The sequence below is a fragment of the Atta cephalotes genome (assembly GCF_000143395.1).
Source record: "Atta cephalotes unplaced genomic scaffold scaffold00001, whole genome shotgun sequence".
Lineage (NCBI taxonomy): Eukaryota > Metazoa > Arthropoda > Insecta > Hymenoptera > Formicidae > Atta > Atta cephalotes.
This window is the reverse complement of record NW_012130065.1, coordinates 6,050,436-6,075,050: the sequence shown is the minus strand read 5'-3', so window position 1 is coordinate 6,075,050 and position 24,615 is coordinate 6,050,436. Positions and strand designations below refer to the sequence as shown.

Genomic DNA, 24,615 nt, shown 5'->3' with positions numbered 1-24,615 from the left:
TATTATGATGGCGTTTTGAAAAAATTGCGCGAAAAAATTCGCAAAAAAAACCACAGTTGTAGCGGAACAACTCATGGTTCCTTCATCATGACAATGCGCCTATCCATTCAGCTTTGTCAATTCGTAAGTTTTGTATCAAAAATCAGATGTTTGTCCTTCCCTAGTCTCAGATCTTGTTCTGCGACTTTTTCTTATTTCCAAAATTAAAATCAGTTCCCAAAATAAAAATTCAGTTTGAGGCGAAAATCGCCACAAATACTAAAACACGTTGCAAATAGCAATAACTCTGAAACTGAACGAGATGTAAACAATTTTAGAAAAGTCAGTTACTCGGAAGATTATAAAATACGATTGTAGTGCAAACCGCTAGGATACTCCGTTGCCGAATCATTTGTTTATTTTTTTATCAGACCTATATACACAATATACATATATAATACAAAAAATTTTTACTTTTCAAATTTTTTTCTGTTTCTGCCCTAGGGAAAAAATTATATGATCAATGCAAACATGTAGAAACAAATTTTCAGATTTATCTTCTATTTTCTTTATGTAAATATGTTACTACATACACAAAGCTAAAGCAAAGAATATAAGAGTTAAATACTTATATTTTGCTATACTCTATTCTTTACTATCCCTCTACACTTATATTTATTAAATAATCATTAAATCTTTTGCAATTCTTACAGTAATAATTTTATGTGGAAAAGTCATCAACAAAAGCACAATCATATATCATTTTATAATATATGATTGCGCTATTTATTACATTGACAAATCTATTTAATTATATAATAATAAGAGTAATTTCATTAACAGTAAACAAACTGAAATTATACAATAATATAATACAAAGGTACATAATAGAGTGGTTGTGCAAATTACCCCCATCTTCTATTTTTCTAAATTCTATGACCTCTCCATGCGATGTAAATATTATTTCATATCATTTCATATTTCAATATATGATTGCGCTACTTATTACGTTGACAAATTTATTCAACTAACAGTAATTTTATTAATAGTAAACAAACTGAAATTATAATACAGTAATATAACATAAAAGTATATAATAGAGTGGTTGTGTGCAAATTACCATACCTATTTTTCTAATTTCTATGACGTCTCCATACGATATAAATACTGGAATTACTCTGTATTATAAAATGTGATGATATATTATGAAAATAACTGCAATTGTTGAATTCAATTGAATTAATAATAAATTTTAGACAATAGCAATCAAAAAATTAGCAAAAAATACAATACGCAATTAATTTGATACTAATTATTTGTACAAAATTTATTGTTTTCAATTTTTTGGTTTGCAAAATCAATTTTCATAAATGCAATTGATTCAATCTATTTTTCTTTGAATTTTTCATAGCCTTTATATAGAAAATTTATTTTAAAATTGTACAACTATATATTATATATTTTTTTTAGTGAGGTGAGTTTCCGTTGATAACAAGACGTAGCCATCAATTTTGTTGACCCGAGAAAGATAATTGATGACCTGATGAGCATTTTCCTCATACCTAAAAAATGTAGAAGGGGACAGCTTTTATCTCGACCTTCTGCTATTTTACTAGGTCAAGATTAGTTGATATTTCTGCGTTGAACATTTAATGATGTCATTTCTTTGAGAAACTTTCAGTTTACGATTATTCGCTCAACATGAAGCAGCAGTGGAGCATTAGTGAAAGTGAGCAATATTATTCGCGTCATTATGTTAAATGTAAAAGAGTGATAATTACTATAGTTTATTGAAAATTTATTAAAACATTGTTTAAAAGTTTACGATCTTCATACGATAATATATTTTTATTCTAACCATTTTATTATTTTATTCTTACATACAAATCTTCTTACATACAAAATATTTATTGTAATGTGAAAAATTGTTGAGTTACAATATGGATTTTTACGTATAATATACTTATTTAATTTAAATAAATATACTTAATTTTTTCATTTAGTAGTCGAGTCTTTAAATAAATATGTTTATTAATATATTTATTAATATAAACATAATTATTTTATAAATAAAATGTCTAAATAAATATAAATTTAAATTTGTACAGATAATATAGAACTTTTGGAAGAAGGATTGTATCAGGGAAAGCAAAAATGTATAAAGAGGATTATATTTAAAACCAACTGTTGCACGCGATTTATACTTTTTCTCAAACTGATATTGTTATTAGAAGTGATATTATTCTTCGGATGGGGTTGTTATATGATCTCACAGATTTATCTTCCCAAAGTAATAAAAAATGAAGCTACTTATATCACTCTAGAGAAATATCCATCAGTAACTGAATCACTGTCTGAAATACAGGAGTCACGTCCAATTGCAGAAATACCAGCAATATTTGTTAAGTCTGAGATTATAGATAAGATAAATAATCTTTTAGAAGGCACAGAATTTGAGAAGAAAGACCAAAATTTAATGAAAAACGAGGCAATTGTAACCGATGCAACTAATATGATGCAAACAAATTTTCAAAATTCTGAAAATGTACAACATGACAATATACAAGTACAAATATATGATGTAAATAGATTATTAGCGACACTATTGTCCGGAAATTTAGTACACAATGAAAACTTTATGAAAAACTCGATATCAGAAAAATTTTCTTCGATTGAATTCACTGACGAAGACATTAGTACTTACAAAAAAAACAACTTTCTTTATTACATACAATTTCTTCAGAAACTGCGAGATACAAGTAAAATAAAAGTAGTTAATGATTTAGAAAAATTCAAAAACATAAATGATTTCATTAAAGATGCTGATTATTTGATATTAAAAAGTCAAGAAAATTATGCATTAGATGCACCGAACAATCCCGAAAGTTTAGAATTTAATGTTGCACTGACCTCAAATCTTGAAAATTCTGTTGATAATGCAATCGGATATACAGATTTAACTTTGCGAGATTTGAAATTTTCCGATTTAATCAAAGATGCGGTACAAGATAATAATAATGAGGGCAGTACTTTATCTGATGAGCCCAATGAACAAGCAAAACGTTTAGAACTTATAGATTTTATTACGTATCCATTTCACAAGTCTTCTGATATACCAATAAAAGACTCAATCGAAGATTCTTTTATTTTTCAGCCTATATTAGAAGAAGAAATTTCGAAACAAGTCAAAAATAGGTCAAGTGACAATGTTGATAAAAAAAATGAAGATATACATGACACAAATGATAGCGATATATTGATGTCAACATCTGCGTTCGAAAACCAAGATTATTTGGATATGTCGATGATTACCATGCAAAGTACAGGAGAGCAACATTCGGAAGATATCGAAAAGATAATAGAAAACAAGATATATGATGAATCAATGCAATCGACAATGCAAGATAATGTAGAATTCTCGACATCAAATGTTGATAAATTTCAGTGGTTTAATGTGCCCCCTCGTTTTGTAGATCTTGAATGGAAAGATGTATCAAAATCAGATGAAATAAATTCATTATTCTGGGATTCGTATAAGGAAGATGTCGACGATGTTATTCCAGAAAGTCAGTGCGAGATAACAATTAAAATGGGTATTCTCAAGGTGAAATGTCCCACTATTAAGTTTGATGAAGAATGGAATTTTACTTCTTCTGAAATACCTCCTACTGATATTCCGAAAGTCACTGATTTTGGAGATATTTTTGATACTTTTTTACATACCCAATGTGACGAAGATGCAAATGAGCAATTGAAGATTGAAAATATTTCTATTAAAAATTTTAATAAGCAAGTTACAACATTGCAGGATAGTAGATCTAAAATAATCAACAATTTAATTGAATTACAAGAAAGCACTACAAATGCAAATGACGCGTCAATGAATTTATTTGATGTGGCATTTATAAATCCGTCTGATAGTGGAAATAGCGATGAAAATTTTCCATTTTACGATTCAAACGAAGAAGGAGCAAAACACATCACAAGAGTAGCTTCCTCTATTTCTAAATTCAGTTCCAATATCGTCGATTCGAACAAAGAACGAAATCTATTTTTTGATATTTTTGATTCACATCAACAAGAACAATTGAAAATCAATAAAGAGCAAGATTATTCAGTTTCTGATAATAGTGAAACTTTTTTGAAAATTTTGGAACATTTTTATAATTTGGAAAAGAATCTAACTTCTCTATTTAAAAATGAAATATCAAATATTATGGCGCAATATTTATCAAAAAGTTTTTATGAGAATAATTACCGGAATGAGATTTGTAGTATTATTCGTTATATGCGTTTCATATCTCGACATTCATGGTACGAACAATATGCTTTAAGGAAATTCTTGGAATATTTACAAAATCCCGACTATCCATACATTACGGAAGATTATTATCATCGAAAGAAACGAATGATTGATGATTTAGCATGGCAAGAAGGTATGTCAACTATTATATTTAAAAAGATTACTTAAAGTATATTATTTGTCAAATTGCTTTGAAAAAAATTATATTTTATTTTATATAGTTATTAGTTCTTATATATCTTTTGAGGCAGTAGTTAAAAGAAATACATTTGATTTTTTATTTGACATTTTTATAATAAATATAAATTAATGTAATGTAATTCGAGATATATCTTTGCTGTTATTAATTTATTTAAAATAACATTACATTACAGATGAGATATCAAATACGTTAGAAGAAGATAATAATGACGTGGACTTATTAGAAAAATTGAAAAAAGTTTTCCAGAAAATTGAAATTCTTGCTCTCTGCATTGATAGACTTCATGAACGATATCTTCTTCACAATAAACTTGATGACGATTACGTTTCGAGTGAATTTCCGATGGAAACTGAAGAACATCGCAAATCGTATACTTCGAGAATTGTATACGAAAAGTAAACTGACAAAATGTACAAGTTTCTCCTATTTTTTTTGTATGATATACGTATTTCTTTCTCTCTGTTTCTTTGTTAATTCAATACTTTACAGAAATGATAAATAAATAATTTTTAAAAATATTATAAAATTTATTTGTACTAATTATCACATAGAAATTATTACTACAAAAATTACTGTTGCTATAATTAATATGAATATACGGTGTTTATATAAAACACAATTCAATTGTTTCTATCGCAATGCGTTGCATACTTAATACGCAATGTGCTCACGAAATTTGTTCGTAAAATCTCTATTAAATATTTGACAAAAGCATGCTATAAAATAATTAATGCATTGCTCGTATGCATTGCCTTGAACTTATTCATGCTTCTTATGATTTATATGTAGTTGCGTTAATGCGATAACGCCTCCATGCGTTGACCGAATGACGATTGTAATTGGTCGTTTGGTGATTATAGAATTGAAAAAGTAGGTCAGGCTCATATATGTTTAAAATAAATTCTTGATTATACTAAAAGTGCACAATCTTTTCTCTCTTTCATATTTTTTCCATTTTAAAATCAATTTTAAAATTGATGTTGTATTTACTTCTACAAGTAATGTTTTAAAGTAAAAATTATTTTATTAATTATTAATTATTAATTATTAATTATTAATTATTAATTATTCATTAATTTAATCATATTATATCTAACAATATGTTTAGTTTATTTCGTATTGGTAGTTAAGGCATCAGTGCTATCAGTCATTAAAGATAATTATGGAACAACATATTTTGTAAATTGCATTGTGTATTGCATAAAAGAAATTGATAATTTCAATATCCAAGCTGATTGAAAATGCAACGTTGCAAGAATAGTAAAATATTTAAAGTTACTTAAATGAAATTTTAAATAAAATATAAACAAATTATAATCTTTATTCCTTGAGATAAAAAACAATTACAATAAATTAGGCTATTGGGGATTAGCACTGTATTATGTACTATGTGCAAAAATTTCAACATTATTAAATTATATATTACATATTTAATTACTAATTTGTATATATGTTTCAGCTAACTTTTTAGTCATCTTTAGTACATATAGATGAATCCATGTAATTAAATAAGCGATGAACATAAAACGTATAAAGCTATGACATCCATATGTTTTTCATTATTTTAATATTCGCAATGTTTCGCAGGTGGTATAAATAAAATATGCCTGCTGATCTTATCAAGATTGTTGTTGAGTTGCGCTTCTTTATTAATATCAGTACTCAGCCAATCACGCGGTGACCTTACACCTTAAAGTTTCGTGAAACATGCAAGATCGACCACGACAGTTCGATCAGTATTTCGATCGCCGGACGAGCATTCCAGCAAATTGCCTTGTAAATCACGTCTTGCACGCCTCTTGTTAAATTTATAATATGAATCACACGCGAGCCTTCGTGATCGACGATCGATGGAGAGTTTTCCTCGGCGACATGATTGTTGTAAATAAAATTAGCACGACAATCCGACACGCGCTTTCTTACTGTTATAAACAGTACAAACGTTGCAAGAAAAGGCGCGATGCACTTGGCGTGCAGATGGATACGTTTCTATGACTGTCTGCCTACAAAATACTGCCAACACGACGATAAATTTTCGGTCGCTTTCGTGCACAAGCTGTCGGATGCGCCTCCTTTGTAACTTGCGTAGTTAATTTCGAGCTTGATGGAAGTTTTCGAGCTTCGACGAAGAAGCAATGTCATGATGCCGAGCACGTGATAACAGAAGAAACAAGAAAATTTCTTATAAGAATTGTGAGAGAAAGCTTTGATATTTAAACGTAATTTTGTAGGAAAAATACAGCACAATTTTCAGATATACATATATAGCCACATTACTTTTAGAGATCACTAAAAGAATAAGTAAGATTATAATTATATATTTTTATATTTCTATTACATGTTGTTAAATATGTCATGATAATATACATTTTGCGATGATATTAAAGTGTCTTACGGTAAGTTGTTTTTAATCTAATCGATATTTAAAAGCAATTATACAAATAAGGAAGGAAAAACGATAAAATTAATTAGAAATATATTAAGAAGGGTTACGAATCATGAGAATAAAAATAAAATATAAATACTAAGTTAAAATATTTATTAATAGGCGCTAAACAAAATATAACAAATTAAAAGAAACGGCGTTTTAACTTCAATTGGGTCATTTTCAATGTTAAACACATAATATCTTTTAATAAAATATTTGTATAAACATATTTAAAATATCAACGGTTTAATACTAAAAGTTAATAACAGGAGATACAGACTTCTGTTTGATATAAAAAATGATAATACAATTGCATCCTGTGATTATTGCATCCTGTGATTATTCGGTTCTTTATATACACATTGACAATGATAAAAATTGTGTCTCTTGAATATGATAGCAAGATGCTATTTAATATCAATGCGTAAGTTTTCTTCTTATTTCTAAATTCATGATAAATATTGACAAATATAAAAGAAATTATTGCAATTATGAAAAGAAAAGTATCAAAGTTATTAAAAATATGATTGCATAACAATTATTCTCTGACGATTATAATCAAAGAGGATTGGCTAGAGCGGAATGTTTACGTATATAAGTATTGCGAAAGTCACCTGCTGACAAGGGACTAACTCGGATCGGACAACAAGTTGATAATGAAAATCCTTGACAAAGTACTACAAAAGTAAAAGTATGGCAGCATGCCATAAAAATGTAAATTAAGAAAAAAGGCAAGATCGTATAAGTCGCAGATTTCAAGAAATTTGATATTATAGCATATTAAAAGTTCTCGTACGGTTATCTGATAACTTTTTTAAAACTCTATTATTTTTATTTTAAACATTTTTTAGCTAAATGAATATTTTTTGAGATATTAGCTTTGAGAACTTTTACTATGCACTATAATAAACTTAGAAATAAGAAGAAAACTTAATACTTTTAAAAAATGATTCTTTGGAAAGGGAATAGTGAATAAATAATAATCAAATTAATCGTTTGTTATAATAAAATATAAAATAATCAAATTTATCGTTTTTCTTCATTATTTGTACAATTGTTCAATAATGTAATTAATATAATAATGTAATTAATATAATAATTTTAGTACTACTTAATAAAAAGATGTTATATTAGATTCTTTCCGTAAAGCACACACACACACACACACACACACACACACACATATGTGCATATATTAAAAGAAATTAATTAATATTATTCGCATTATGAAACGGAATACACCACTACATCCTATCCATAATTATGGCTAATTCAGCATCAGACTCGCAAAATAGCCCTGAAAGCAGTATATGAAAAAATATATCATATTCATCTAAAGACCTTTCGCTCTATCCAATCCTCTTTGATTATAATAATCTTTCTTACGTTAGTAAATTATTTGTTGTAAATTCTAAAAGCGAAATTTACAAACAATGAAAAAAAATTTCAAGAAATTATTTTTTGAAAAGAAAAACAATAAGAAGAATAAGCACAATAATTTTGTAAATTAAAACATTTCTTTGAAGTAATTTCTAAAAATGTTGATTTACAAACAAATTCTTTTTACTATTTTATGTGAATAGTAAAAACCCAAATGAATATTTAATTTCAGCGCATGTAGGTCAATTAAAATAAATTGCGTGGTTTTCAGATGAGAGACATTTCATGTAACTTATATTCGACGATAGCATGAGACCAACTTTTTATTTCAATAATCTCGTGATTGCGAAATAAATATATATACTATGAAGAAAGTATTCAACAAACATTCCCGTGATGTTTTTCGAATCAACGGAGGAAACTTGAATAGATCGTTGATATGACTGCAGTAAAAAGTTATAAAAGATTGCCTCAGATCAGACATGTAACGTTATAAAAGCTAGTTATAAGATTATAACTGGACTTTTGCATTCAATTACAGATTTGTTTGGGAATTTTTTAAATTCACTATATTGATATATGATATATGATATATTGATATATGAGAATCCTATATTTGGAATAGATAGAAAGAAACGATGCAAATCAGAATGCTTTGAAAGATTTCCGGATAATATCCTGAAAGGGAGTCAGATTCAGATTGTATGTCAGGTTTATAAATTTTGCTGGTAATGCTCAGCAATGGGTCTGTCTAATAGAACGTCTAGTCTTTCGAGGCGATCGAAGTTCAACCAGCTAGCTTTGTATTCAGATCTCAAGGAACGTGGTAAAGTAACCACACTATGGCAGAGCATTTTCTGCTTTAGTAGTGGCAGCACGTAGGTTTCGTAGTGGGGATGCTTCGAAGGCTTAAAAGGCCTTCCAACGTCCTTGTAACACGCAGTCTTGGAATCAAACATACTAGTATTCCGCGTAAGTGGATCGAAAGTGCGAAGAACAATCTCATCTAACTTTGCCGTCGCAAGTTTAGTCAGACTTTCATCGGAATGATCTGGTGTATTGTAAGCCAAGATTAATTTGTTAGGAAAACAAAGGGTATAATAGTTTGAGGTAAAAGCATCGAGGTGAAGAAATTAAAAATCTAAGCGGAAAAGGAAGTGATTTTTTCTCGCAAATCTTTGCTAAAGTTTTGATTTGTGATTTGTGATCATACAAGTGGTAATAATTAAATAATTAAATCATTTGCGTAACCATCAAAAAAACCATAAAAAGTGAAATGAGTCTCCAAATAATTTTGTCTGTTCTGTTAATCGTATCAATCTTTTTGCCACCGATGTCCGCTCCCCTCACAACTTTTGGGAAGAGTAATCCACAGAATCAGAACTCACCGCCACCACCTACACCAAGTATGTAATAAATAAAAATTAAAAATAATATACTTAATGCTTTTAAATAGTTTTTATATTTGAAAGATAATTATTAAATAACAATGTATAACATATTTTCATATTAATTTCATCTTTCATAATATAGTTTAATCTAAACTCTATTTTAAGATAGATTTATAGATAGTAGATAGAGAGAGATCTTAATGTATATAATGAGTCTGTTATGATATTTTCCAATAACGTAATATTGAGAAAACAAAAATGCTAATTTATTCTCTATATAGTTTTTATTCCTTATTTCATTAATGTAGATCTTTTAGAATTTTTCAAGAATAATTCAGCTGTCCTTAAAATTAGATGAAAATACTCATTACAAGTAATATTTCTATAGTTATTGTATGTGTATACGCTTATACAAACTTAATTATATTGTAGATATTATATAAATATACGCCTAATTTTTATTAGGCGTGATAACTGTATCAATGCGCAAATTATGATACTGTTATTTCAGCATATTTCAAAACTGTAGCATAGTTACAAGCATGTTTTATAAACATTAATCGACATTTATAGGAATATACAAATTAATATCTATTAATCACTCACACTGCTTAAAATTGTGTAGATTTAAAAAATTTAATGCTTGATTATCAAAGTTGAAAATCGCGAGGAGCAAATGAATGTTAATGATTTATTAAATGTCAGGCTTCTAATTTCTCTGCATGATTTTCAAAGATCATTATGATTTTTTATGTTGACTATATACACTTATATAATTAAGACAATTTACAATTAAGCAAAAATTGTATTACAAAGATAAAATATTATACAAGTATTTTATCTTCAGTTTCGTCTTATTCGTTAATAAAGGAAAACAGAATGAAAAGGTTTTTCAAAGATATAAATATCAAGTAAAAATTCTCTATATTTATAAAATGATTATTATACATATATTAAAAAATGTAAATATTAACATAAAGAATTATAGAAGATTTATTAGAGATAAGTTTAATATGAAGAAAATGATATACAAGACATTCTGAAATTCGTGAAATATCACAGTAAGAAAGTTCTTGAAAAAAAAAGTTAAAAACTAAATGACATTTTTCCATTCCAAGTAGTAGTTTTTGAGATATAAAAGTTTAAAATTGATTATTTACAGATTCTAATTAAACGATTATTTGACGCATCGATAATTGTAGTAATCGCCCGTGATGACTTTCTTGCTACAATATTTTGATTTGCAAAATCTAAAATTTGGAGACATTCTATACATAAGAATAAATAAAAACAAGCATAAAGCGAATGCTTTTGAATTCTGTAACATCCCACTCCTAAATTGATTACTGCAGAAGAGTTATTATCTAGATATTCTAATTTGCTAAAATAATATCGCATAAATTTTTATGAAACTAAGAATGCATTGAACTAGTTAAAGGTCAAATAAAATTATACTTTCTTACATAGAATGATATTATATATGATAATACAATTGCAGCTGGTAAAGCTCGCGACTGTAAGATAGAAACCGACTGTGCTGGAATTCAAAATACAACATGCATGTCAGATCGCCGAGATGGAAGAACTCGATGTCTTTGCGCCGATGCCTCAGCACCACTTAATGGTGCATGCACTTATAAATTCAAAGGTAAACTAATTTTTATCAGAAAATTGATTTTAAATTTATGGGCAAATATATTAAAAATATTTAATAGTCTTTAAAAACGCAGAGTATAAAATATAACATCATTTTCTACTTAATTTTTTATGCTTATATGTATAATATTTTTTATGTCTATATCTCGCGTGTATTAGTTATATTTATTGCTTTATTATTACTGCTTATTATAATTTGTTGAAATTAGTCAAATTTGGAAATTTGTTTTAATAAGAATATAGTTATCAAGATTTGCATAAACTTACGTGCTACATTGCAATACGTAAACACATGTGTGATACTGTTCATAGCCAGTCTATGGTTATCTATGCAAATTGGTACGGGAAAAGGAATACTGCCTCGATCTAGCTTCAGTAGTTAAAACTCGTTTTTCTGTTTTTTTTTTCACGACAAAAAAATGCGTGAATATAGAACGGCAATAACAATAAAAACAGTAGATTTAGTCACTAATTTTGAAAAAAAGAAAATGACATAAATTTATTATAATATTTTACAAATTATGAAACATGTTCGTATATGTGTAATATTAAAGACATAACTACATGGTTCTTATACTAAATTGCATTACCTAATTAATAATAACTTATTACAGCAATAAACCGTACCTAGTACGATGCAACAACAGATTTTGAAACTTTGGAAATCACATAACGTGTACGAAGCAATTTGTTGCAATGTAGTTCGATACGTAATATTAGAGACTCGTGAAACGATCCGGAAACTCGGCAATTTCATTTGATTAAATCACTGTGCATGTTTTCCTTCTTTTGGCGAATGATTGCCTAGCAAACATTTTAAGGATGATTAATCATGATTACGAATTGATCGATGCTTAAAAGTTATATTCATGTTCGAAAAATTAAATAGACTGTACATTTATAATCATATTATTAAATTAAAATCTTATAAAATGATATATAAATCGTAAATTTGATAAATATCGGGGTTTGGTAAAAAATAAATTTGTAAATATAATATTATTATATTTATTGTACATACATTGTACATTATGTTTAATGTATAGAGGAAAAGCTCCTATTATGAGATACTGAGTTCATTTTGGCTAAATGCTAGAAGTCTATAGGCAGAATTAAAAAAATAATAAGTTATTTTTGAAGGGAATTTAATAAGCTTTAAGTTTAAAATTGATTATTTACAGATTCTAAGTAAACGATTATTTGATGCATCGATAATTGTAGTGATCGCGCGTGATGACTGAATGCCTCATTGTACATGGAATAATACATCTGGATTTACAATGTGGCTATCTACGCGAGCTTATACTATAATTTCAGTGTACATGCATTAACATGTCAAAAAATAAAACTCCGACTAAATATAGCATAAAACGGTGCGACGAAGTGTGTCTCGAAGCGTAATTAAATAGAAACATCGTATAATAAAGCAAGCGGAAAGGTATCGCGACGACCAGCACACGCTTTGCGTAATGCTCTAATTAATTACATCGCTTAACATATCTATAATTGTGCTAAAACGTATTTAATCGCTAATAACGCAATTTATAATGATAAGAAATGTATAAGGAAAACTTCAGCTAAAATAACATTTTGGATAGTGTAGGCGCGAAACACATAGAATCGCCATGCCAGGTTGTGCTAGGCAACGAAGCGCTACTTTTCTCTTCCTGCGCGCCATGGCTTAATCGCATATTGGCTTAGACATTTCCTTTTTTAATTCGAAAACTATAGCGAGTATAATAAGAATTTTTTGTTCCCTTTGATCCATTCTCCCCCATTGTGGCTCGGACCCATCTTAAGAGACACCCTGTATATCATTCATTTTTTAAGATGTATATCAATAAAAAATTATAAACAAAAATTAAGAAATACAGGAAGAAATCACACTTTATGTTTTTTAATCATTTATACAAATTCTTAAATTAAAAATTATGTTATTTTTTAGCACTTCATGCATCTTGCAATTCCGATTCAGAATGCATAGAGTATGCCCATTGTGTGATGCATAACAGCACAATGGGAAAACGTTGTTATTGCGAAGAAGGATTTTACGAAGACCCTCCATCATTGTATATTTGTAACGGTAAGATTTATTTCTCTTTACATTACAAGAATTATTATTAACATATTAGAAACGACATATACATCTAACTATAATCTAGACAGTTAAAAGTAACATTTATTATTACTGTCTTAATAATATAGTTCAAAAATAAATTTATTTTATGTAAAAATTTAACTAAAATAATTATGAAAATTGCAAATAATGATTAAAATAAAACTTTCAACATCAAAAAAATATAAGTATTAATTTCAATGAAGTTCTTCTGATTTTCTTTAATTTTGGCTAAATTATAAAATATTCTATTAAGCGATAAAATATATTATAATGATTTTATATTTATTTTATAAAACATATTATAAATGATTTTATTATAGATATATATGTTGCTGTTTAATAAATAAGATATATCGAATTATGTTTATGTTAAAAATTGGAAAAATATGATAATTTTTTCGTTAAATACTGCATCTCTTACCTATATAATTAATAGGAAAATGATGTAGTAACTTCCGCTGATTTAAGATTTGCTATCACAAACTTGTGTTGTTACAAAACGAAAGTTGGAATTTTTCTCATAAAATTATCGACGAGAGATAATTGAATATCGTATTTCATGTATGTATATACATCATTAAAAAATTAAAGCATAAGATATTTACATCTTTCGTAGGTTGCTCGTCCATCTTTACGTTGCATACAATGATTCTTTTGGCTGCATCACTTGTGCTTGGAAGATTTAATTACATCTAAAATATTCAATCTTTTAAAGAAAGAATTGTCTTAAAACTTCTGAGTCTGTACGATAACCCTCACAGTAGAAAAACATTATAATTCTTTGAACCAACGAATCAAAAGAAAGGTCGCTTAGAAATACATATCTATAAAAGTGTCTATTTAATTCAAAAAAAGAGTAAGATGTATGTACGAATATATTTCAGAACGGCAGTGCACATTTATGTGTACACATCAAAAAATTATGAACCACGAGAGAATCTTCCCTTGTATTAAATTATCGCGCACTTTTTTTTAAAGTTGTTCTTTTTAAGTTCTTCAGAGGAACAATTTTTTTTAAAATAAAATTTGGTTTATTGTCATCTTCATCAATAAATTTTGAACACGATTGTATAAAATGATATTTATGTATATTATGTAAATTATTTAAATGTTATAATACTATTATAATAATATATTGTTGTATTTCATTATTTATAATGTAGTATAAAATTTGAAAACATCTCAAGATTAATGTCTTCATACTGAAATGATTGTTATTATTCTTATTTCATGTATTTACAGAAAGTAGCGATTTTTTAGAATAATTTATATATTGCAAATAATATATGTAAAATATTTCCTTTTAATTTCTTTTATATTTATAGGGTTTTCGAGTGCAGCGAATTTAAATTCAATCCAAGTTAGTTAATCCTAACTACCAAGACTTCGTCATAATCAGAAACTAAAGTAGAGCATGTAACGTCATTAATGTGATCTGGGTTAAACTCACTGCATTCAAAAACGTTATTAGAGAATTATTTTCACATTCAGCCATATATAGTCAATATATCAGTTTATAATCGATAGTCTTATATAGCTGGTGATAAAATATATAAAATATTGTATTTTTAAATTTTATGAAAACAAATTTAAATATTTTCGAATTTTTCCTGTAGAAACAATAAGTGATTTAGAGTTTCCAATTGTTTTTTAATTTTAGAAATCCGTGGAAATAAACAATTATGTCTTATCTAGAAAACTTTCACGCTTACACAACAGTTATACATGATTTTCTATTATTGTATTAAGAATGTAATTTAATTATTAATCTACAACTTATGTAGTGAAAATAAGTTAAAAAAGTGAACGTCAATTCTGAATCACTTGTAACTGTCAATCATCGTAAATACGCAACCAATCCTTCCAACCACTCATCTATATTCTTAATATTTTAAGTGCTTTAATTTTTCGACTCCCACTTTGATTTCTCAGAGGCAAGAAATTGACTTCAAAAAATTTTTTGTATAATAGTATTTGTATAATAGTAGTAAATATCTATGGTGTTAAAAATAATATTAAAATACAATAAATAAACAGATCAACGCATAAAAATATAATACAATGTCATTTATTTTTATTGATTTGAATAAAATATCTTTAAAACTCTAATTACAATATAATAATTATTATAGTAATAGTTTTTTTAGTACACTCTATAATTCTTGAACAATATTTGTTAACAATTCTGCAAATAACTGAATGTTATTAAATTAATATTAATTTTTTTAAATTTTAAATAAAAGTTAACTCTTTAAAATAATTATAAAATAATATTTTTAAAAGAGGCGAATAGGAATCATCCTCTTCCTCTATCCAAAATATCCCCTATCATAAATAAATAATGTCTTTTCGAAAGCTTTTTGAAAATTATATATATTATGCATTTATTTGTCTCAAAATAAACGCTTACAAAAACTTTGTGGAAAAATTCACAAAAGATTATAAAAATCTAGTAGAATGATTCTAAAATGATCATCCATAGAATGAATTTAGGAAACAGCTCGTCCTTGGGAGTCGAAAAATTAAAATTTTTACAATTAGAAAATTTGTTATAATAGCAATTAAATTAGGATAAACACCAAATTAGGATAAACACCAAATTCATTATTTTATATAAATTTTTCTATTTTTTATGTATTATCACAGCTTATCATTTCATTGCTATTACCATATATTCTTATTCTGTTATATAATTATAATAAACACAGTATAATTATAATAAACACGTGCGAGTGCGGAAGACTAAAACAATATATAATATTAATATAATTCAGATAAAATTTAGTATTAGATGTTGAATTTGACTATTTTTAGAATTTGAGATAACAGAATAATGCTTTGATAGTACATTTTTGCAGTGTACGTGATTAAGCTTCGTATTTTAATTGCACTAAAGGATAAAAATGTTTATAAACATGCATATATTATAATACAATATACTAAAATGATTTATCCTTTGTCATATTTTCCTCAATACACAAAATATACAATAAAAAAAAGATTCGTAGAAAGACAAAATTCTCACAAAATTGCAAACGACACACGATTACATAAATACTTTAGAATTCTAATTCTCCTCAAATTCAATTATAATTCAAATGTTCATCAAATGTTATGTCAATTTTGTCTCAAATTTGCAAATCGATTTAAATATGCAACAATGAAATAAGTTCTTGTGAAAAATATAAACTTTTGCCAGTTATATAATCAATACTTTAATTATCAATACTTTAATTACTAACATAAATACACTCAAGATAATATTTACAATAGATAAATAATATTTATTTTTTTCGCTATCATACATTTACTAATCGCATAGATTTAATGGCCGAGTTTAATTTATTATAGTGTAAGTATCTTTTGTAAACTTTGTAATGTAATAATGGTCAAGAAAAACATAGCATTAGCTATTGATCATACTCTAACGTCGTTTTATGTATTTGGATATTTCTTGCACAAATAAATTCTTGAATCTTTTCGCAATATGTATTTATTTATTCTTTTGAATAAAAGGTATTCGTAATAGTAGGTAAGTATGTACCAAACGTACGTTTTTTACAAATTAGACACAATTATTTTATTTATCTTAATGTGATACATCTGAATTCCTCCATTGTTATTTTTTTCTAAATATTAATTGTGTTACAGTGTTTCCTGTCTGCCCGCCAAATTGGAACGTATCCGTTGGAAGTTGATTATTGAATTCAAAATCTGCGAATAATAATCGAGTTATGCACATGCATTCGAAGAGATCATCTTCGTAATATTCCAAAGATAATGATGTGAAAGCAATAATTTTATTTTATAAGAAAAAACGTCTTCGTTAACTAATCGAAGAAATCATAAATAAATGCACGCTCATGATAATTGATAGAATATTATAATAAATTAAATAATACATAATACAATTATATGACATATAATTAGTATTTCAATATTTAATGATTTATACTTCAACTATTTAAAATACATAAAATATCAACCTCGACTACAACAACAGATCATTTGGATTTAAAACGAAAATTTTTAGATGATATACAATTTGTACAATTAGTATTAGGTTGAAACAAAAATTCATAATGTTATTTTATTTGTAACATATCTTTAAAAAAAAATTAGTAATTATATATATATATATATATCTCATTTGATAGAACACAGTTTGAGCTTTAAGAATCCTTTTTAATTGCGGTACAATGATTTTTAATAGAGTTTGACCAATCAAAGTGCTTTTTTTATTTAAATAATAAAAAGTGATAATTAAAAAAATATCTTAGAAAAATAAAAAAAAAGTTTTGTAAGAAAAATTTTAAGCTTTCACAACAGAAAGACTATTACAGAAAGTCAAAAATTTTCGCAAACTTTTTGCACTCGACAGATCACAAAGTAAAAAAAGTTTCCTATTTTGTCTAACTTATTGTTTTCTTTATATAAAAGTTTTCTATATGTAAAAGTTAATAACTCACAGAAACTGAAAAGATATAGTAACTTTTTGAAAGTAAAGATTTAACTTTAAAACTCTTTTCTTTAATTTAAACTTCGTTCACTTTTAACGAAATTATAGTTGTTTGAATTTTAAAGTTCGTAGCACTACGAACTTTTGTTCCACTCCAATACTATGAGGCTCTAAATTGTAGATAAACAATTAAAATTTTTCTTATTAATTACTATAAGATAGAGATTCACTTGCTTCTATACTTCAAATAAGATGTTTTAGAACTTAAGCTGTAGTGTGTTGAGAGTTAAAATTTTAATTAATAATTGTACTAACGACTCGCAAAATGCTTCAGCAATTCTTCTTTGGTCCAGTTACAAGACGTTAAGACAAAATATCCTCCTGGCAAAAGGATGCGATATATATTTTCTATATATTTCTGTCTCTTTGCCATCGAATCTTCTGGATTTAAACTAATAGCGTCGTAAGTGCCTTTATCATGAACGACTTTAAAATCATGCGGCAATGTGTTGTTGAGTATATCACAAATCTCTATTTTTACATTCGGTAAATTGTTATCGTTCAACACTATACGGGCCAGATCTATCCCTTTCTGTGAATAATCCACCCCTATCAAGTTCGCGAATCCTTCTTTCGCGAGTTCCACCAAAGTCATTGCATTACCACATCCTACATCGATTATCTTATCATTCTCTTTGTTTAAATCCAATTTCGTGGCAATCCATCTAAAAAATAACTTCCTTCATATCAATTCTAAAATTTTCGGAGCTATACGAGCAACAATTTTCATTTATTTTTATTTATTGTTTACTTATTTGTTTACTTTCAATATCTTAAAAAAATAATGAAGATTACGAAGATTTTAGAGATTAAGTTTCAGAAAAAATTAATCGCTTTTTTTATTCTACATATCAAATTAAAAATATTAATTGTTATAAAATATTAATTGTTATATAAAAAATTTATTAATTTCACGTACATAATACTGAAGAAAGATTATAAAATTTTATATTAATCATTCTAATCATTTCGGATTACGAAAGAAATAAAAAAAATTATTAATAAATATCAAATCCCAAATATATAGTACTTTTAAATGCGTATAACATATTTATTAATAAGAATTATCAAAGCAATCAAAATGATTGTTTTGTAATTTTTTATAAGAATTATTTAAATTTGTAACAGTATATTATGTTGTAATATATAAATATAATTAATTTGATCAATTTACTTTCTCCCTTCATCCCATTTTTCAGAAAAAATATAGAATACAGAAACAGTATAATACATGTATTAAATAGTAGTAGAAATAGAGATAAATTAATCGGTAATTTTAGTATTAATTATGTTAGAAAGAAAAAAATAATTGTTAATCAACCATCTATAAGTTTATTATTTCTAAGACCCGTTTCCACCAACGCAGATTAATTTTAATCTCAGTTCAACTCTAGTTCTAAAAATTATAAAAAGAAGAAATAAATTGAAAAACGAAGAGTAAAGTTGAGTTCAAAGTTAATCTGCATTGGAAATGGACATAAATCTATCTAACAGTTATCCGCAGTAGAAAAGGCTATCGCGAAACCGACGTCTGGGAGACCAAAATGTTATCGACGGAGAGAGAATGTTTGGTCTCGCAGATGTCGCCACCAGTGTCGCGCGGGCAACAGTCTCGATCGCATCGCGGCTGTTTTCGTTTCCGCGGGAAAGCCCATTGATTTTCCGCGGTGCTGTTTACTTGCGGTACAATACGAGACGCGTATTCGCGTGCCAGACTGCCGGTCTTTCTGGCTTCGCTTACCGTACGATCTTGCGCGTGTTGGCCGCGCCGAACCATATCTCGCCTACGTCGCCGTGATCGTGGAAGTTGTCGAGTTCCTGCGCGTACACGTTCTCCCAGCTGCGGCAAGAGCGAACAACAGAGGATCAGAAAAGCGGCGAGTGATGCACAACGGGTGTTGCGCAGTTACGGTATGTATTACTTACAACTCTAGAGTACCCAGCTCCGACGATGTCAACTCCTCGCCCGTCCGCTCTGTCATTATTCCACTGTGGTTCGTTCAAGTCTGACGTTTATGACAATGCTGATTAAATGCCGATCCAATCGGATCTGCAAAGCACGAGAGATGCTCGAACGGTACCAAATTAAAAACTGAGTAATCGCAATTGATCGGAATTGTATTATCATAAAACAGTGAATTAATTGTGAATCAGATAGGTTAATTTGACGAGCAGTATTTATTTCATAAACCGGTTTAATAAAATCGTGAAATGCAGTACTTCATTGCTTCGAAATTTCACGACTGAGGGCAGCACCGTTTAGATATTGACGACAAATGCACGTTGCTTTGTTAGTAAATAAATAAAATATGCGTTTGTTAAAAACATATTGTAATCGCAATTAAAGCAAAATATTTGTATATGAATGAATTTTATGATCTTTTAGATTTTTAATGAATTTTATTAAATATAATGTTTTGTTAAAACAAGAAAGAAAAGAAGTTTTGTTTATTTTCTTGTATAACTACATGTCTAAATATTTTTGACACTGTCGTATTGTATTTATTCTATTAATATAAGTATTTTTAACATGTTGCATGATTAGTGCAGATTTTCATAGCGCTATCTGGCAGCCGTAATGCTAAATGCAAGCAAAGTGCCAATTTTCGAGGAATTATTCACGTAGCAAAAAAAGTTTTATGGCTTTTCGTTTTACTAAAGAAATTTATTTAAAAAATTGATTTCAGGAAAGAGATGCATTTGCCAAAGGTCGTACAATATAATATAAATATGATTGTGCAATAAATATGTAAAAGAAAAATCGAATTTATACATTTTACTGTTTGTTCAAATGATTTCTATTCGATGAAACTTTGTTATTTATTTGAGAAAATCAGTTTTGTAGAATTAGAAATTTTGATTGATTTGATAAACCATATCTGTTTATTTATTCGTGTTTATTTATTCGCGATTTATATGTATTACGTCGAACCTAACCTAATCGTGGTTGTCCAACTTGATGTTATCTAACGGTATATACGCTTTACTGTCAATCTATCATCGTGATAATGCACAATTCATTATGCTCGATAACCTCTATGTTGTAATTTGTAATTTTTCAGTCTGGATTATTAAGTGCCATTTTGACATGAGTATTAACAATCTGTTCACGAGCCTGTTATATTTCGGTAAGTCATTAGACTTTGATTTAAATCACATTTCTATAGAAATATAGAATAATAATAAAGTATAATAAAGTGACAATAAAGTGATCTTATTGAGCAATGATAATGATAGTGATAAATTATTTTTTTATTGCGCGCAGTATTTAGAAAATTATTAGCCATGTCAAGTTAGAACATACCTTACTGTTTAAAATGGCATGTAATATTAATTAATAGACAACCTACACAAACCATGGAAATGCAGTTAGTTGCACTTTAAGTTTCTGTTAGCTTGTAACTGTTACTGAAGATGACTCAAAGATGAGGTGAAACGTAATTTTATATTTCAACATTAATTTTATATTCAACATCTTTTTCTGATATTTGCAATAAACACGATATATATATTTCGCACTGTTAACTGCGCTGACTCCTACAGCCCTTCTTTCACAGTTTTTTATTTAATATTAATTACTTTTATTTATGAGCTTTTTTTAACATAGTAAATTTTAAATTTATGAAATCTATTATATTTCGTAAAGATATTACTCTAACAATACGTTATGATTTGTGCAGTTTTTCTAGTCTGTTAAGTGGCTTTACATTTAGCTTCATATTTCTAATTTTCATTTATCTTCGAAATTTTTCTATGTACAGTGATTAGAAGAATCAATAAGTAATTATAATATAATTTTGTATAGGGCGACAATGCACGAAACCTTTTGCTGTAGCAAGGTGCTACGCTTCTGTTGCTGCAAATTCAGTAGACAAAGACAATATAAAACCAAAAACTGGTATATTAATGTTAAATATGGGTGGTCCTACCAATACCGATCAAGTTTATGAGTATTTATTAAGAATAATGACTGATCGTGATATGATTCAACTTCCAGTTCAAAGGTTTTAATCTGAATTTTATAGAACTTATATACATAGCTTACATACATAGTACGAAAGAGAGTATTATGTGGGAGAGATATCTTTTATAGAAATATGTTGCAGTAAATTAGGTCCTTGGATAGCCAAACGTCGTACTCCAGAAGTACAGAAAAAGTATTCTGAGATTGGTGGCGGATCGCCAATATTACAATGGACGAATAAACAGGGCGAACTTTTATGCAAAAAACTGGATAAAATTTCGCCTGAAACTGCACCTCATAAGTATTATGTTGCCTTTCGATACGCAGATCCTCTCACAGAAGATACCCTTGAGAGGATACACAAGTACGGTTATCATATTTTCTTAGGTGTAATATAATCTAAACATGTAAATGATTGTAGAAAGATGAAGGTAATTTGAATGAGTTGCTTTTTTTCAGCGATGGAGTACAACATACTGTACTTTTTTCTCAATATCCTCAATATAGTTGTTCAACTTCAGGTTCCAGTTTTAATGCTATATACAATTATTACAAAACTAGGTGATTATTATATTTTTAATCTACTTTTAGCTTACATAAGACAATTATTAATTATAGATCAATAGAAAGAAGAAAGATTAATTAATTATGACTCTCTTCATTCATTTATATTTGATCTTATCTATTTTTCACATATTTATTATAAGCAGATTTACTAAATTGGAGATGCGGCAAATATTATTTCATATCGTATATGTATATTTGCTGTACACACAGACAATATTTATATTATATATAAATTAAATTATTACTTGTTGTTTCAATATAAGATACAATACATTAAATAAGAATAAATAGAAAATAGGACGTTAAAATGCATATACATGAATAAATCAAAATTTTTATAGAGAGTCACCAAATGGCATGAAATGGAGCATAATCGATAGATGGGCTACGCACCCACTTCTTGTAAAAACATTTGTCGAAAGAATTAAAGAGGAACTTGCACAATTTTCTAGTGAAAAAAGAGACGATGTGATAATTTTATTTTCAGCTCATTCTTTACCATTACAGGTTGTTATCTTGAATTAATGCGTTTTATGTTATCACTTAAGAAATTAGTCTGATTTATTTTTTCCTGTAATTACTTTAGGTTGTAAACAGAGGGGATTCTTATCCTGCAGAAGTTGGAGCCACAGTTGCATTAGTAATGCAGGAATTAAATTACTGTAATCCATACAGCTTGGTATGGCAATCAAAGGTATATACATAAATGTATGTGCTGCTTAAAATTTAGCGAACTTTAGATAGCTTAGAGAATGTTTTGCGTTTAGTATATGCATTACGGAGTATATATATATATTTAGGTTGGACCTACATCGTGGCTGGGACCTTTTACCGATGAAGCGTTAAAGGGTTACGTTAAACAGGGCAAGAAAAATTTTATTCTGGTACCAATTGCATTTGTAAATGAGCATATTGAAACTCTTCACGAATTGGATATAGAATATTGCCGAGAACTTGCCGAAGAAGTAAGAAATACTGCAGTCTATCTATTGTTTAATGCGATAATCAAAGAATATTTTATATTTAATTTTTCTAGCTTGGTATTGAGACGATACGAAGAGCTGCTGCGCCTAATGATCATCCTATTTTTATCGACGCTTTGACGGATATTGTTGTGTCTCGTCTTAGATCAAAACAATCTGTAAATCCTAAATTTTTAATACGGTGTCCTCATTGTGTAAATTTAAGTTGCGATGCTAGCAAAAAATGGTACGCTGAAATCTGTAAAAATTAATACTTGCAATTACGTGCGCGCGAAATCATAATCATAAATATTATATTATGTTTAAGTACGAATAATAATTATTTGTATAATTTGTTGTATTAATTATACATAATGTTTCATAATGGTTTGTTAATAATTGAGTGAAAATGAAATAGATCTAATCGAATATAAATATGTATTATATTTGAATACATTATATATGGACCGTGAAATAATATCGAATAAATTAAGATACTTGTTTCATTTCGTAAATCCTTCGCAAAATTCCCTTAGAATTCAGTAACTAAAGCTTTGTTAACAAAATTCTTATTTTTTTTTGTATTGATACTATTAAAATAAATCTCATTTATTTCTTCGTTCTCGATATAATCCAGAATATAACTGACATATTATTGGCTTTTAAGTAAATACAGTATCTAGCTCTTGTCAATAATATAGCTTTATTGTTTGATATACTCTGTTTGAATTTGCGCGCGTTCGGTGTTTACTTTTTCAACGAGGTAAAAATTACAATCGTACATCATGTATTGCCTCAATGATCTCGATGTAACATCTCTGCTTGCTTATTGGCTTTGTCTTGTAAAAACATTGCGACAATCAGAGACATAATAATTCTATTATTATCATACAAAAAAATTATTGTACGTCAAGCTTGATAAGACCGTAATAATCCTATTATTGCTATATAAAAAAATTATTGTATTTTACATATCAAGTTTAATAGGTTTCTTTAATTATATATAATATTTACTTATAAGATATTTATGATTTTGCGTATATTTTACGTCTGCAAAAATTTTTTGCATTTACACATATAAATTTTATTGATGAAACTGTTAAAAATTTTTGCCAATCTATGAAACCTTGGAAGAACTCGAGAAA

The 24,615-nt window shown here is 27.6% G+C and overlaps 4 protein-coding genes across 4 annotated transcripts; 3 read left to right on the top strand and 1 right to left on the bottom strand.

The window, feature by feature from the left end:
• The first annotated feature begins 1,680 nt into the window (after positions 1 to 1,680).
• LOC105625793 lies at positions 1,681 to 5,403 on the top strand. Its single transcript, XM_012207111.1, has 3 exons — positions 1,681 to 1,708; positions 2,088 to 4,415; positions 4,657 to 5,403. Exons 1-3 carry the CDS (start codon positions 1,681 to 1,683, stop codon positions 4,881 to 4,883), a joined length of 2,583 nt encoding a protein of 860 aa, XP_012062501.1. The 3' UTR covers positions 4,884 to 5,403.
• A 4,165-nt stretch (positions 5,404 to 9,568) lies between these two features.
• LOC105625783 lies at positions 9,569 to 14,154 on the top strand. The gene is made up of 4 exons (XM_012207105.1): positions 9,569 to 9,698; positions 11,182 to 11,331; positions 13,285 to 13,422; positions 14,075 to 14,154. Exons 1-4 carry the CDS (start codon positions 9,569 to 9,571, stop codon positions 14,152 to 14,154), a joined length of 498 nt encoding a protein of 165 aa, XP_012062495.1.
• Positions 14,155 to 17,077: 2,923 nt separating this feature from the next.
• Positions 17,078 to 19,959, bottom strand: LOC105625771 (methyltransferase-like protein 10). The gene is made up of 4 exons (XM_012207093.1): positions 19,904 to 19,959; positions 19,719 to 19,817; positions 18,233 to 18,642; positions 17,078 to 17,172 (listed from the first exon to the last, which is right to left on the bottom strand). Exons 1-4 carry the CDS (start codon positions 19,957 to 19,959, stop codon positions 17,078 to 17,080), a joined length of 660 nt encoding a protein of 219 aa, XP_012062483.1.
• Positions 19,960 to 21,065: 1,106 nt separating this feature from the next.
• LOC105625760 (ferrochelatase, mitochondrial) lies at positions 21,066 to 23,963 on the top strand. The gene is made up of 8 exons (XM_012207083.1): positions 21,066 to 21,105; positions 21,783 to 21,981; positions 22,084 to 22,305; positions 22,401 to 22,502; positions 22,850 to 23,015; positions 23,095 to 23,202; positions 23,309 to 23,473; positions 23,545 to 23,963. The coding sequence occupies exons 1-8, from the start codon at positions 21,066 to 21,068 to the stop codon at positions 23,740 to 23,742; spliced, it is 1,200 nt and encodes a 399-aa protein (XP_012062473.1). The 3' UTR covers positions 23,743 to 23,963.
• The last annotated feature ends 652 nt before the right edge of the window (positions 23,964 to 24,615 follow it).

Excerpts from the sequence above, each read along its gene's own strand:
- LOC105625760 (XM_012207083.1), top strand. The coding sequence starts at position 21,066 with ATGAGTATTAACAATCTGTTCACGAGCCTGTTATATTTCG. Across the intron at positions 23,203-23,308 it reads GCTTGGTATGGCAATCAAAG|GTTGGACCTACATCGTGGCT; the intron begins GTATATACATAA and ends ATATATATTTAG. Across the intron at positions 23,474-23,544 it reads GCCGAGAACTTGCCGAAGAA|CTTGGTATTGAGACGATACG; the intron begins GTAAGAAATACT and ends TAATTTTTCTAG.
- LOC105625783 (XM_012207105.1), top strand. The coding sequence starts at position 9,569 with ATGAGTCTCCAAATAATTTTGTCTGTTCTGTTAATCGTATCAATCTTT. Across the intron at positions 11,332-13,284 it reads ATGCACTTATAAATTCAAAG|CACTTCATGCATCTTGCAAT; the intron begins GTAAACTAATTT and ends GTTATTTTTTAG. Across the intron at positions 13,423-14,074 it reads ATCATTGTATATTTGTAACG|GTTGCTCGTCCATCTTTACG; the intron begins GTAAGATTTATT and ends CATCTTTCGTAG.
- LOC105625771 (XM_012207093.1), bottom strand. The coding sequence starts at position 19,959 with ATGACAGAGCGGACGGGCGAGGAGTTGACATCGTCGGAGCTGGGTACT. Across the intron at positions 19,818-19,903 it reads GAGCTGGGTACTCTAGAGTT|CTGGGAGAACGTGTACGCGC; the intron begins GTAAGTAATACA and ends CTCTTGCCGCAG. Across the intron at positions 17,173-18,232 it reads GCTGAAGCATTTTGCGAGTC|ATTTTGAATTCAATAATCAA; the intron begins GTTAGTACAATT and ends TATTATTCGCAG.
- LOC105625793 (XM_012207111.1), top strand. The coding sequence starts at position 1,681 with ATGAAGCAGCAGTGGAGCATTAGTGAAA. Across the intron at positions 1,709-2,087 it reads GCAGTGGAGCATTAGTGAAA|ATAATATAGAACTTTTGGAA; the intron begins GTGAGCAATATT and ends AAATTTGTACAG. Across the intron at positions 4,416-4,656 it reads TGATTTAGCATGGCAAGAAG|ATGAGATATCAAATACGTTA; the intron begins GTATGTCAACTA and ends ATTACATTACAG.